General features: G+C 48.2%; 1 protein-coding gene across 4 annotated transcripts in view; it reads left to right on the forward strand.

Moving 5' to 3' along the window:
* Window positions 1-13,535, forward strand: part of MECR (mitochondrial trans-2-enoyl-CoA reductase) — a 35,615-nt gene extending 22,080 nt beyond the window's left edge. For all 4 annotated transcript variants that reach the window (XM_026014335.2, XM_072750514.1, XM_072750512.1 and 1 more), the window contains exons 5-10: window positions 1,370-1,472; window positions 2,525-2,627; window positions 3,593-3,666; window positions 5,987-6,047; window positions 6,202-6,274; window positions 7,661-13,535. In XM_026014335.2, coding sequence (XP_025870120.1) covers window positions 1,370-1,472; window positions 2,525-2,627; window positions 3,593-3,666; window positions 5,987-6,047; window positions 6,202-6,274; window positions 7,661-7,821 — 575 coding nt within the window. In that variant the 3' untranslated portion in view covers window positions 7,822-13,535. The remainder of the gene's footprint in view (window positions 1-1,369; window positions 1,473-2,524; window positions 2,628-3,592; window positions 3,667-5,986; window positions 6,048-6,201; window positions 6,275-7,660) is intronic.
* The last annotated feature ends 1,067 nt before the right edge of the window (window positions 13,536-14,602 follow it).

The following is a 14,602-nucleotide window of genomic DNA, read 5'->3' on the forward strand; positions in this document are numbered from 1 at the left end:
GGCTGCAGTTGGAATCAGGACATTCTGACACCACCCCACCTCAGGTACCCATGGTGTATCTCTCCACTTGCCTGCCTTGGGGCATGTGTGGCCTGGGCTAGGTCAGTGTTATACTAAGTTGTCATACTGACCCATAATGAGAATTATAGTCTGCCTTATAATCCAATACATAAGTACATATGAGTGTGTGTGTGTATGTATATATGTATATGTGTATGTGTATATATATGTGTAATGGAAACCAAAGTTTCACGGAGCAGTATTAACCTTACTATGTGTACTGCACCATGTTCTTTTTAATTCTATTTTCTGGAATTTTAACTTAAAAAAGATTCTGTTTGCAACCCACTAGGTTGATTTCATAACCTACTAATGGGTGACAATCTGTGTGCTGACGCCTGGATACAGAGAATGGGTGTTCTTCTTCTAGGAACTCCCCTGTCTGTAGCACCAGATCCCTGCATTTCAGACAGCATTTCAGAAATGACAGAGCACCTTCCTGAACACAGTGGCATTTGACTAATGAGGAGCATCCTGATTGGTGCTCCCAGGATTCCTGTCTTATGAGAAGGAAACTGAGGTCATGACCTGTCCCATGTTACAGTCAGGCAGCTGGTACTCACACAAAGTCCATCTTATTTCAGAGCCCACATTTCCCCAGCATGCAATGCTGCCTCCCCATTGGTTACTTACAAAGCCAGGCCTGGGCTTTGACCACAGACTACCTGTAGGACCCTGTTTCTGGGGCTGTAGGTTTCTCTAGCACAGTTCTAATCTCATTTCAAAGCAATGTGCCTGTAGGAAGCAGCACAAAGGGGGAATAAGATGTGGCCATGCCCTCAGGAAGCTGCCAGCTTCAGGCTTTTGCTAGAAATGGACCTATCCACAACCAAGTACAAGATAGGACACACCACCTGCAGAGCACTGGGGAACACAGAGGGGAGATGGGAAGGAAGCCACGCCTGAGCTGTACTTCAAAGGATATATAGGACTTCAAAACGAGGGAAGAAAGAGGGAAATGTTGCAAACTATGGAAAATAACCTAAGCAGAGATTTGAGGACATAAAAATCAAGAAGATGATGAAAGATATAAAATGATTTACACAGTGGATCTAAATTACTTACAGCATGGTCTCTGAGTTGCCAAGTCATGGGAGGCACCATGGATGTTGTGGAATTTGGGGTTGAAGGGGCATTGGGAGAATAATAAGCAACACCCCCAAGATCTGAGAAGGCTCAACAGCCAGGTCGTGGGTCATTTCAAGCCTGAGGACACCTCTCTTTTGCTCTATAATAGAACCCCAGGTAGGAAGACTTGACCTGTTACAGGTCTCCAGGGCTTGACTTGGGTCTCTTCCTGGCTCCACAGGAGACTGGGTCATCCAGAATGCATCCAACAGTGGAGTAGGGCAAGCAGTCATCCAGATCGCCGCAGCCCTAGGCCTAAGGACCATCAATGTAGTCCGAGACAGGTGCGTGGGGAGACCTGATCCCAGTGCACGCAGGTTGAGCCTTTCCACATGGCATCCCCATAGGCGCCCCCATCTCCACCAGGTGGCGCATGTGCATAAGCAGTCCTCCTCCGCAGTGACACAGATTGCTGACAGATGTCAGCTGCAAGAAAGACCCAGGAGGCCTCTGGCTGTAGGGTGATGAACATCCCAAATGTAAAGGGAGGGCAGGAAGGAGGTGGATCTGACCCTTGCTGAAGACTTTGTGAGACTTGTGATAACCCATGGTTTCAAAGCCACAGTTCGTATTTAGGAACATCCAAAGCTGTGTTATTCCTACTGTGAACTGTCTAACCCAGGGCCCTTCTCCCCCTGCATCTGTGTGGCACTTTGAACTGCAGTATGATGTGAAGGAGATGGGGCAGGCTTGTCATTTCTGTTTCACAATGAGAAAACAAGTTTCAGAGAAAAAAAGACATAGCAAGTCAGTGACAGACTTAGCTCCCTGGCTCGTCCTCTTTCCACCATACTATCCAGTTGCCTTAAGCCTCACTGTCAATGAACGTGGCTACATCTGTCATGGAAGTCCAGTCTTAGGAGGAGAATTGACATTCTCCTCTCTTCCCTATCCCCTCAGTTGTGTTAACAAAAATTACCCTGTTTGCCTTGGCCAAAGAGACCCAGAGCCACTGCTGGGCTGGAGTATGTTTGTACAACACCCTGAAGAGCTCCTTGAAAAGTGTGGGGGAAAGGAAATGAAGTTTGTTGTTTGAGTAGACAAAAAAGTCAGGAAGTGAAATGACTTTTCCCTGGGCCAGATAGTTTCTTGTACCTTTGAGCTGGCAAGGGCTGTAGAAATCACCCTATAATGCCAGTGAGGAAATTGAGGCTCAGAGGGGTTGGAGTGTGATGAAATCAGGTAGCCAGCCCCTGTGTGAGGCCTGGCTTACACTCAGTCCCAGCTTCCCACAAAGAGAAACTCGTGTTCTCACAGCTGTGGCATAGGGGTCCTAGGAGCTTGTGGTAGAGCCAGCAGGTGTGACCAAAGGCCATGGATTGTGTTTGGTTTCTAGACCTGACCTCCAGGAGCTGACTGATAGACTGAAGAGTCTGGGGGCCGAGCATGTTCTCACAGAAGAGGAGTTAAGAAAGCATGAGATGAAAAACTTCTTTAAGGTACCTAGGATGACGGGCATTGTGCCTTCATTCCATGCTCATCTCCCTGGAGAAAGTTGACCTGCTAGAAAAGCTGGGACCGGCCCCACTGCTCCTCTCCAAATCCTCCCTTTGTCTCCATGTGGAAGATAAAGCCCCTTCCCTCAGCCAGGTGACAGCATGCATTAAGGGCCCAGGTGCTATGAGGGAGGCAGGAGAGACAAAATTCAAAAAACTCTGGATGATGTGTAGGTTTGAATATATGTAGTGCTCCCCCTCAGTCCTCGCAGCCGGTGTGAATCTCCGAGCTGGGAGGACCCCAGGGACCTGAAGCACAGCGAAGGAAGAGAAAGGAAAGCATCTCCAAACATCCTTCTTATACTGTATCTGATAATCCCCTCAAAAGCTCTACAAAGTAGGTGCTATCTCTTTTTGATGAGAAAACCAAGACTCAGAAGAGATCAAGGATTTCACCAAGGGCAGACAGAAGTGGTGGCGTCAGGGCTCTCTGAAGTCACAATCTCTTAACCTTCCAGAACCTCCACCCCCAGCACACCCAATAGGTGACCAGACCGTATCTCAGCCTCTTTCCTCTGAACCCTGGGTGACCGAACACACACACTCACTTGAGAACACGTGCCTCTTAAGAAGGGTTCTGAAGCAAGAGATCAACACCTTCAACTTTAACTAAGTTCTAAGTGCAGAGAAGAGGTGCCCTCGGGGGAACTGAAGTCCTTCAAAAAGGAAAGTAGATGCCCTCCATCTGTTCCTTCCCAGAGATGAGTTTTGAACAAAATTCTAAAACAGATAACAGGATTAAGTTGATAAAGCAAAGGTCCTCTTTGGGCCAAGTTTGAAGGCATCCCATTTTCTCCCCTCATTCCCTGTGACACAACACTTGGGCCCAGGAAGTGCTGGCTTGTAGCAAGCTTTAAACCCCATGTGTACAGTGGTAGCTCCCTCACTGCAGGTTCCTTGTTTTCCAGGATATGCCCCAGCCTCGGCTTGCTCTCAACTGTGTTGGCGGGAAAAGCTCCACAGAGCTGCTGCGACACTTAGCGTAAGTCCCTCGGCCCTGCAGGCCCAGCTGGCCAGAGCTCTCCACGCCTTTAGCTAGGAGGACTGTCAAGTGACCAAGTCAGCATAACCCTGAGTAGGAAACTGGGACCCCAGTCCTGTCCCAGTTATCAGGCACTTCCCTTCTCAGCCTCCTCCTTTATAGATGATCGAGAGATCCATCTGCTTTGTTTTTCCTAGGGACCCCAAAAGTAGATAGCTAAGGTTTTTGTGATAGGGATATAGGTAAAGGATTCATAACTTAGGGGCATCTTAAAAAGTCACTTAGTCATAGCTTGTCAGCTTTTAAATTTTTTATTAGGTTCTAATTTTAAAGGTAAAATTATGCTGTTACAAAACATTTTGAAAGCATGTAAAAGTACAAAGGATGGGGTACCTGGCTGGCTCAGTCAGTGGAGCATGTAACTCTTGATCTCAGGGTTGTAAGTTTGGCCCCACATGGGGTGTGGAGATTACTTAAGAAATAAAATCTTTAAAAAAAAAATACAAAGGAAAAACTAAGCACAAAGGTTACCTATCATCCCCCAACCGGGGGGGAGAGGGGGATGAGCATTGTTGACAATATTAACAGTGCCTGTCCTTCCACTGTTTTTTCTGTTAACATAAACTTCTTGAGCTGAAGAGTACCTGAAAGGATGCCTCCCAACTAAAGCAGGAATTCCCTCAACATCAGTTGATACATACTTGCTAGCACTCAACAGCTATGGAGTACAGAGATGGCTGAGACGCTGAGGACACTCTCTAGAATTCACAGGCTAGATGGGAAGATGGGTCATGTAGTCAGAGAGCTATAATAGCAATCACTGAGCATATACCCCTGCACCAGACTCTGCAGAGTGCTTGTGTTAACCCCTGACAACCCCAGGCGAGGGATACTATTTGCATCCCCATTAACAGAAGGCCCCAAAAGGGTAATTACCTTGCCCCAAGGTCTGGGAAGGTGGAGGGCCAGGCTTTACCCCCAAGTTATTGTGACTCCTGAGAACACCTCTTCCACCCAAGTCGGACATGCTCTGTGGCAGCCTGCCATACCCACAGCACTCACTATAGGAGGAGGCCTTGACCTAGAGTGCTGAGCAGAGGCACTGGAGTCCCAAAGTCCCAGCTCTGCTACTTATTAGCTGTGGGCCTGTGGAAAGTTAGGCAATACGTGAAAAATAGTCTAGACCTCAGTCTCCTTGTGTATAATACAGGGAGGATATAAACCCTTTCTGCCTCAGAAGGTTAGTCCAGGGACACCGAGGTAAGGCACAGATTGCTACACAGGTTAAGAAGTGGCCTTAGGTTTTTTCATTATAAAGTGAGAGTGATAAAAGTACTCCCCCCACCCTGGGGTTACACTGAGGCTTCACCAAGCCACTGCACATGGAAGTGCTCAGACCTGTGCCTGGTACCCAGAAAACACCCAGTGAACATTTCTGATTAGAATAAGTACAGGGGTATGGGATGGGGGGCTTGATCCCCCCAGAAGCTACTTTCTAGAACAGCTATTAGCTGAAGGGAACTTAAGACCAAACTACCCACCAGCCTCACAGACAAAGAGTCACCTGCCTCACATGGCAGCTTCTTCCATTTTGTTGTTCACAAAGCACAGCACCACACACACACCTGCCATCATCCTGGATCAGCAAACTCCTAAAGAACCAGGGAGTGGGGAGAGGAATACAGGTTAAGTCGAGCCTGGGAAGTCCTAGTTTATTCATTTTTTAAAAACTATCTGAGCCTCTCTTGTTTGACCATGGGGGTGGGGGTATGGGTGTCAGAAAGCAGGTACTGGTGAGGCCCCTCCTACACGGCAGTCACCCACTGTCCTCTACCCCATCCACACCATTCCTTAAGTGTATAGCTGCTACCTCATCTCACTGATCCTTCAAATGAGCATGGGCAGATGAGAGCAGAGGTCTGCGCCAATGTCTGTGCCCTGCCCAAGGCTGCACATCCAGGAGTGGAAGGGAGCCAAGACTAAACTCAGGTCTTGAGTTTTCCTTAGTAGAGCACACTTCTTTGCCACACTTCATCCAAGCCCTACTGGGTGATTAGATCAGTGGGTTCCCAACTCTGGCTAAACATCCATGTCATCTGGTAGGGGGCGCAGGAGGGGGGTTGTCAGATGACTTGAATAGAGATCCTTCCTGATTCATTAGGTCTGGGCCAGGCCTCGGAGTCTGCAGTTTTTGAAACCTTCCCAAGGATTCTGAGAGCAAGGTTCAGGAACCAGGGTTGGAACAGAAGTGTTCCTTTGGCAGATTTAAAAAGGGCTCTGTCCCTGCCTACACCCACTCTGTTCTCTCTGGACTCTTTAGGCCTGGGGGAACCATGGTGACCTACGGGGGAATGGCCAAGCAGCCCGTCATAGCTTCTGTGGTAAGCTGGTGGGGAAGGCAGGTGTGCACACAGGCCTGGACACCAGTTGCCCAGACCCACATGGTGCCTGTGTCCCTGGGGGGGAACCTGTACCTCAAGCAGCACCTGAAACACTTGCCCTCAGAGCCCCAGTTCATCCTTCTTGTGTCCACAGAGCCAGCTCATTTTTAAGGATCTCAAACTTCGAGGCTTTTGGTTGTCCCAGTGGAAGAAGGATCACAGTCCAGGTGAGTGGATGATGGCCCCATCACCAAGGGTCACACAAGAGGGCAGCGCCTACTGCAGAAGTGACCAGCACCTTGAGGCCTGGAGAGGGGATTGGCTCCCCAGTGCCACGACAGGTTAAAGAAAAATAGCTTCTAGCCACAGCTGCAGTTAGCAAATAGGTACTAGGTACACGGGGCTAGTCCTGGGGTAGAGGGGTGGCAGCAGTGAACATGGTGGACGCTGTCCCCATCCTAAGCAGCTGCCAGTGGGGAAGGCTGCCACAGAAGACAGCCATGTAAAGAGAACAGACTCTAGAGCCAGCGCTCTTGCTCCTACTGTCACTGGTGACAGGTTCCAACCCAGCCTAGCCATGGGACCTGGACAAGTTACATAACTTCTGTCTCAGTTTAAATATCATAGCTGTCTAGATATTGTTAGCCTTTGCTAGAGCAGGAAACTGAGGTTCAGAGTGGTTAGGTAGCTTGCCCAGTCACCCCACCTAGGGAGTGGTACAGCCAGGATATAAACTAGTCTCTGACTCCAGAGCCTGAGCCAGGACACTATCCTTCCTCTCCTGAAGGACTGGCTGCCCAGAGTGTGACCCCCACAAGCTGAGACTGAAGAATCACATGGAAGTAGCCAAGTGAAGGGAAGGAAAGTGGTGGTATCAGTGGCATGTCTGAAGCCAAAAGAGTAACTTATGCAAAAGCCCATCACAGAGATTGGGGACCTAGACAGAGAGTTTGTGACCAGATTATGAAAGGTTTTACAACCCTTCTTAAGGAGCTCAGACTCTATCTTAAAGACAAGTGAAGAGCCACCAAAGCATTCTGAACAGAGGATATGATTAGATTTGAATGTTGCAAAAAATGATGTGTACGAAAAAACATTTCTCAGCCAAGGCCTTCATTTCTCATCTCCTGGACCACAGAGGAGGGCGACCCTGGGAGGGGATACTGGGTACCTCAACTTGTGGGGTTCTAAGGGAGTCCTGGGTGCTTAAGGAAAGCTCCTTTCCCTGAGCAAGCTCATCTGTTCCACATCAGCTGACATGCCAGGCACACCCACCCCCTCCCTGTGCCTCTCCTAGCTGCCGTGCCTCAAAGTAATCCTGCCCCTCCTACCATTCAGGACTCTGGGTTCCACGCCAGTCAGGTTCTGTGGGTCTAAGCCCTCACAGCTACCACTCTACCTGCCCAACAGCTCCTGGGGCTGCTCCCCATGCTTCTCTGTCCTACCCCACCAGGGACCAGGCTGCCTCCACAGCCTCCCTATCCCTAGTCAAACCTGGGCTCTCAAGGCTTTCCTAGAGCTCAGCACCAACCCCCGCTACCTGGGGTGGTCCATGGTCGTCTTGCCGTGCCCTGCCGCCACATTCCTGTCTGACTTCCTCCGCCTTCCCACAGCCCAGTTCAAGGAGCTGATCCTCACACTGTGCGGTCTCATCGGCCGAGGCCAGCTCACAGCGCCCGCCTGCTCCGAGGTCCCACTGCAGGATTACGAGCGTGCCTTGGAAGCCTCAATGCAGCCCTTCGTGTCTTCGAAGCAGATTCTCACCATGTGCTAATTGCAGAGGAGCTGGAGTGAGTTGGGAGGGGACATGGATCAGCAGGACTGGTTTCCGGCCCCTTAGTCAGGGCTCTCAGCCTTCCCCAGGCTGACCTTTCCTCATTGTCACTTCCGACTGGGAGGGTTGTGAAACTAGCCAAGGCTTCCCCCAGGGCCAGCCCCAGGGTATCTAATAAAGTCTGAACTTCCTAAAAACAAACACATATAAACCAATAGAAGTTATCCCTGTCAAGAAGGACCCTCACTGTGCACCTGCCATTTCCCAGCCCTAAAAAGGCCCCTTGCCTATCCTCCGCTTGTACCTCGGCGATGGTTTCCTGACCACCCTGAAAGCAAAGGAAGGGTGGGCACTGGCAGATAAAAGAGCCAGTAGGACGCAATCTCCACCCTCAGGCTCTCCACAGAGGAACAAAAAGGAAGCTTTGACTCATTCTGGGTGGTGGTGTGTGGCTCAGCCTGTGGCAGGAGGAGGATCAACTACACAGGAGAGTCAATGCCAAGCTGAGGAGCCAAGGTGGCTGGACCACCCTATGGAATGCCTAGGGAGATGGCTGTTACACCAGTGCTTCTCAACCTGAAGTCATTTTACCCCCAGGGACATTCGATAGTGTCTGGAGACATTTTAAGTCATAATTGAGAGGGTGCTATTGGCATCTAGTGGGCAAAGGTCAATGATGCTGCTCAAATATCCTGTGGTGCACAGAAAGCCTTCCTCAACAAAGAATTATCTAGCCCGGAATATCCATAGTGCTGCTGTTGAGAAACTCAGCACTAAATCCAGCATTATTGGCAGAATAACTGCCATCGTGATTCGTTAAACGTGTGTGAAGTGCTATGAGAACATCACTGAGGTCTTGTCCTAGGCCTGTGGTTAGGGGAGCCTTCCTGACGTGAAGCTTGAAAGTGAGCTCTGAAAATGAATAGCTTTATTCAGACAAGGGAAAGAGTTTGAATTATGTGACTCTTTCATGTTTGCCTTATGATCTACTCACCCAGAGCAAAAAATTAGACTTTGGAATGTATTTACTGGATACCTAGTATGTGCCTGAGGCTAGGGATGCTGGAGAGGGGAGAGGGAGGTGGCCCTCTAGTTGCTTAGCCTAGAGCAGGGGACAGACTCAGTAGGCTAATGAGGCCACTGACACAGGTGTTCAGAGGAAGGCTTCATGAAAGAGGTATCATCCACACCAAATCGAAGGCCAAGCAGGAAAACGTGTACCAAGCAAAACCAACAGTACATATGAGAATCTGGAGGTCTGTGAGCGTGGCTCAGCCACCTAAGACAGGAGAGTGTGAGGACAGAGGTAGGAACTGTGTGTGAGCAGAGCTCAGAACAGGAAGGTTCAAGAAGGCAGCACTAACCCTTCAGAGCTGGGAAGGCACAGAAGGACTTTCAGCAGCAAAGTGATACGGGAAAACTGTCTCAGAAGGCCAGAGTGCCCTCGGGCTTGGTTACATGCAAACATGTATACAGGCCCCTGGCATTCTGCTCTTGCCTTTGGGAGCATCTTCTGTTTCCTCTGGAGGAAAAGACTTAGCTTCAGCCCAGGGCTAGGGTAGGTCTACGGGTATCCTCTGGATACGTGTTGCTACCTCATGCACCTAGGCTCAGGATCAGCCCCAATCTGCCCAAGTCCCTCTTGCCCCCTGTTCTCTACCCTGGAGGTTTGTGGGGCAGCTGCCTTGTACAGAATGGTCAGTGTGGGCAAAAGAGCCTGAGAGGGTGGGGAGTCTGCCCAAAGGCTACAGGAGTGAAAAGTTAAGATTAGGTTCTTCTGGGGGAGTGGTGAGCTGCAGCCATGGAGAGAGGGAGCAGCAGCCCCTGGTACAAACTCCCGAGGAGGCAGACAGGAAGGAGGAAGTTTCATGGCACTATGATTAGAGACCTCGTGGAGGGACATGCAAAATGTCCTAAGAACAGTACCTCCAGGGGTCTGGAGGTGATAACTGGGCTGTGCTCTAAAGGATGATTATAGTTTTCTCAGGGAAGGGAGACAAGCGTTATAAACTAGGGGACCAGATTAAGCAAAGTTAGAGAGAAAGGATATTTATGTTAGAATCTTCCCATTTCCCCAAAGACATCCATTTTCTTCCTGAGAAAGCTGACAGTATTTAAGGGTCACGTGGTAGGCTGGACTAAACCGCTTTCCTGCCTTCCTTGCAGCAGATGAGGTCTGTCCCTTGTGATGCAAACAGAGGCGGTAGGTGTCCATTTCTCAAGAAGGTCTTTAAAATATAGCTGGCATCCATCCTGTACCTTTTTCTTCCCTTTCCACTTTCCTTCTGGCTGATACACAGACCCTATTCCTGGAATTTGCACAGCCATCTTTGGCCATGTCAAGAATGGGTCAGTGACAAGATCCAAGAAGCCTGGGTCCCTGGCACCCAGAAGCCCCATCTGCCCACCTCAGGATTTGTTTTACATGAGAAACAAGCTTCTATGTTATTTAAGTGCCTGGTATTTGGGCCTTCTCTGAAGCTAATTATAACTGATACACATATTCTCTGATTTAATTTACATTGAAATCAAATCAAGCTGAATGAAGCTGAAAAAGTGAACTGTGACAGTTTGTGATTCCCCACTAAGGAATTTGAACTTTATCCTTTTGGCAGTAGGGAACAAAAGATTTCTGAGCCGGAAGATGAGAACTGTGCTTTGGGGGAAAAATTCCTCTGGTAGCAGGTTGGGGACAGTGGGAGAAGGGAAGCACAAAAAGAAGAGATAATATCAGAAATTCCCAGGCTTTTGAATATCAAATAAGTAAAATCCCCTGAAACTTCAAAGACCAACATGGGGACTGCCAACATTTCAGAGGCCAGCAGAGAGAGGAGACTGTGACAAGGCCATAGCAAAAGAGAATGGGACTTAACATGGATCATCTCTTCCACACTTTAGGAGAGGCTTTTTCATTTTCAGGCTGAATAATCTCTGGAGTCAGGACAGCTCTTCTGGCCCACTAAGTAAACAAAATCCTTCTCAAATGGATGGAGAAGGAACCTTTGGCTCCAAGAGACTTAAAAGAAGACAAAGAGGCATTCCTCCTAAACCAAAGCTCAGGCACACCTGATGCCCGGAGGCTTCATGACTCTGGTGTTCTCAGCTTATGGTCTTCTGGGGGCATCCACTCTGCAACTACCTGTAGCTACTACCATAATGAGATTTTGTGTCTTCGGAGATGAGATAAATAAGCCCACTTTCCTCAGGGAAAGACTTGAGGCCCAGAAGGAAAAGGTTCATTTTTATGTGCAGCATGCATGCCTGTCCTGGCACCTGGAAGCTCTTGGCTGCACCTACCAGCCTCATGTTTGTTGGTAGGCATCGTGCCCTGAATAGGACACTGAGCCTACGCAGGGCAGCTGGAAATGGTAAAGAAGAGAGACTGAGGCCTGGCACAGTATCTGCCTGCATTTGCTGGCAGGAAAATCCTGGGAAGACAGCAGAGCTGACCTAAAGGTAAGGAAATGTTCGCATTCTGAATAAAGCAAGCTTTCTCTATTTCCCTATTCCCCTAACCCCTTGCAGTGGCCCTTTCACCAAACATCTCCATTTGATTTTTTACAACTTTCCTGTATGATTGAGATTTTAATTAATATCATAGCTTTTCAGAAGAGGAAGATGCCAAGAGAGGTGAATTGAGTTGTTCAAGGCTATACAGCAGGCTGCAGATTTGGCACCAGAAGCTGGGTCCCCTGACCCTCTCTGGTCACCATACCAGTCAATCCTGATTTTTTTGGCCCCACAATTGGCCTTGTGCTCCCTCTTTTCTGTGCACTCCTTGATTTTGTTCAGTGATAATTAGCATGTCAATCAGAAGAGAGTTCAAATTTCCCTGAGTCTGTCTCATGGGAAGGCAGGAAAAAGGAGAATCAGGAGGCCACTGAAGTAATTCAGGTAAGATATCATTTGTTTGTTCACTTAATAAACATTTTGAACACCCACTATGTGAAAAGCACTGTCACAGATGTTAGGGATTAGACAGGAGACAAAAAATACAGCTCCTGATACCAGGGAGCTTACATTCTAGTGGAGGAGACCATGAACAAGTGAAGAAATAAACAAGGCAATTACAAAGTGTGGTAGATGTTGTGAAAAAAAAGAATACAGTGGTATTACAGTGACAAAGATACTTGAGCTAAGGTGGGCAAGGAAGGTCTGAGCCCTGAATAAGGAGCCAACCATACTGCAGACAGTGGGAACAGCACAGTTAAAAGTCCTGATGTATGAACAATATGACAAAGCTTACTCTAGCTTAGTAAGTGGGAGTGGAGTGGATGCATTCAGTAACATTTAGAAGGAAGAATCAACAGGACAGACTAGACTTGGCAGTTGAAGGTTGAACTTGAGTACTTTGCTGGATGGAAGGTGCCACTCCCTGAATTAGGAAACTCTGGAGGAGGAGGAGGATTTAGAGACTGACGTTTCCCTGGCATGGTGCTCTCATTCCCATCTGTATAATAGGTTGATCAGACTATAGGACAACCAAGGTTAGCACCAGTTCTTAATATTATGATCCTCCTACTACTAAATTTTAAATGGATCAAAGATTGCATTATAAAAATAGGTCCTAAAAATAGAATCAACCATGGGAGCTGTATTTTGTCTTTTCTTTTCCTCAAAGTGAGAAAAACTACAACACAAAATCCAGAATCAAAGAAAAATAAAGGATGGATAAATTTGACCCCATCAATATCTTAGGTTTTTGCAGGGCAGAAAACACTGGCCAAAGTCAAGTTAACAAACTAAGGGAAAAATAGGTGCAACTCATCTAACAAAGAACTGATTTCCCTAATAAACAGTGAGCTCCTATGAATCAATAAAACAGGCAAAGGAGGCACCTGGGTGGCTCAGTCAGTTAAGTAGTCTTGGTTTCAGCTCAGGTCATAATCTCAAATAGTGAGATCAAGCTGAGCCTTGCATTGGGCTCTGCGCTCAATGGGGCACCTGCTTGAGATTTTCTCCCTCTGCCCCCCACCCCAGCTCTTGCATTCTCTCTCAAATAAATCTTTTTTCAAAAAGGAGGGGGGTGCCTGGGTCGCTGCGTCAGTTGAGTGGCTGATTCTGGATTTTGGCTCAGGGTCATGATCTCAGGGTCTTGGAATTGAGCCCAAGTTCTGCGCTTAGCAGGTAACCTGAGGAGCCTCTCTCCCTCTGCTCGCTGCACCCCTCCCCCCCCAACACTCTTGAGTGCTCGCTCTCAAATCTTTTTCAAAAAAAAATTTTTTAAAAAGAGCAAAGGATATAAGCAGACACCGAAAGGAAAGTATAAGTGTCTTTTAAATGAAATGAGGCTCATTCCAAATAAGATAAATGCAACTTAAACTACCCCCAGATAGCGTTTTTCAGCTATCAGACTGACAAAGATCATAAAATTTGATAACGTGTTGATGATGAGATGGAGAAACAGGTACTTATGGAAGAGAATTGAGCAATATCTCTCAAAACTATATTTGCCCACACCCTTTGACCCAACTATCCTACTTCTAGGAATAGATCCTACGCGCGCGCGCACACACACACACACATATATACAGAATTATTCATTGCAGCAGTTCTAACAAATGGTTTGAACCTATCTCAATATCCTTCACTAGGGCACTGATTAAATAACCTGCGTGTATAAATGGTATTTTGTAAGCCAGAATAGTGGTCCTGAGGAAGTTCTTTTTGTACTAATGGAATGACTTTCAAAATACAGTATGCACAAAACTGTACATATAGTACACTACTATTGCTTTATTTGTGTTAAATACCTCCCAAAGGACCTTTGGGAAGCTGATTGCATTGCTGGCCTCTGGGGACAGAAACTAGGTGGCTAGAGGACGGAGATAGGAAGACTTCACTGTATTTGAGCCAGTTAATGACTTATGCTTTCAAAATATAATTTTAAGGGGGTGCCTAGGTGGCTCAGTCGGTTAAGCATCTGCCTTGGGCTTCAGGTCGTGATCTCTGGATCCTGGGACCCAGCCCTGCTCGGCGGGGAGTCGCTGCTCCTCCTTCCTCTTCCCCTCCTGCCCCCGTTGGCGCCTCCCTCCCTCTTTCTTTCAAATAAAAATATTTATTAAAAAGTAATATAAATAAAAAGAGCAAACAAAACTCCTTTGTGGTTCTAGGTAAATCCAGTGAGAAGGGAACAAATATTTGAATTCCTACCACGTTCCAGATGCCATTCCAAGCAGTGTATCCTTCCATATATACTACCCCAATTTAGCTTACCCAGCTAGTCCATTAAAATGGGATAAATATTCTAATTGTACAATAGAAAATAAACTGGCCAAGTAATTTAGTCAGTGTCAAGCCTAATCTAGCTCCAAAACTCCAGCCTTCTCCACCGTCCGCACTGCTCCTACTGAAGCCACACTGTATTCCTCGGGCACTTGCGATGCGCTGGGACAGTGCTAAGTGCCCGGCGCCGCCAGTCTCCTAATTCCCTAGTCGACTCCGGAAGGTGGAGTTGCAATCCCCTCTACACAGAGAAGACAAACGAGACTTAGAGAGGCGGAGGTGGCGCGCCACGGGCCCAAGGTCACAGACACAAAGACGGTTAGAAGCCAGACTTCACTCCAAAGCCGCTCACAGTCGAAACCACTCCCGGTTCAAAGGACAAAAGCAGGAGCGCTCGGCGGGCGGGGGCGGGGGCGGGGGCAGGTGCAGCACTTCCGGGGGGAGGGGCGGAGCCGCCGGGCTCCGAAGGCGGCGCAGGCCCGGCCACGGAGAGCTCGCGAGAGGACGTGCGGGAGGGCCGGTCCCCGCGCCGCCGGCACCGCCTGTCCATCACCCG

Source organism: Vulpes vulpes, chromosome 2 (genome assembly GCF_048418805.1).
Source record: "Vulpes vulpes isolate BD-2025 chromosome 2, VulVul3, whole genome shotgun sequence".
Lineage (NCBI taxonomy): Eukaryota > Metazoa > Chordata > Mammalia > Carnivora > Canidae > Vulpes > Vulpes vulpes.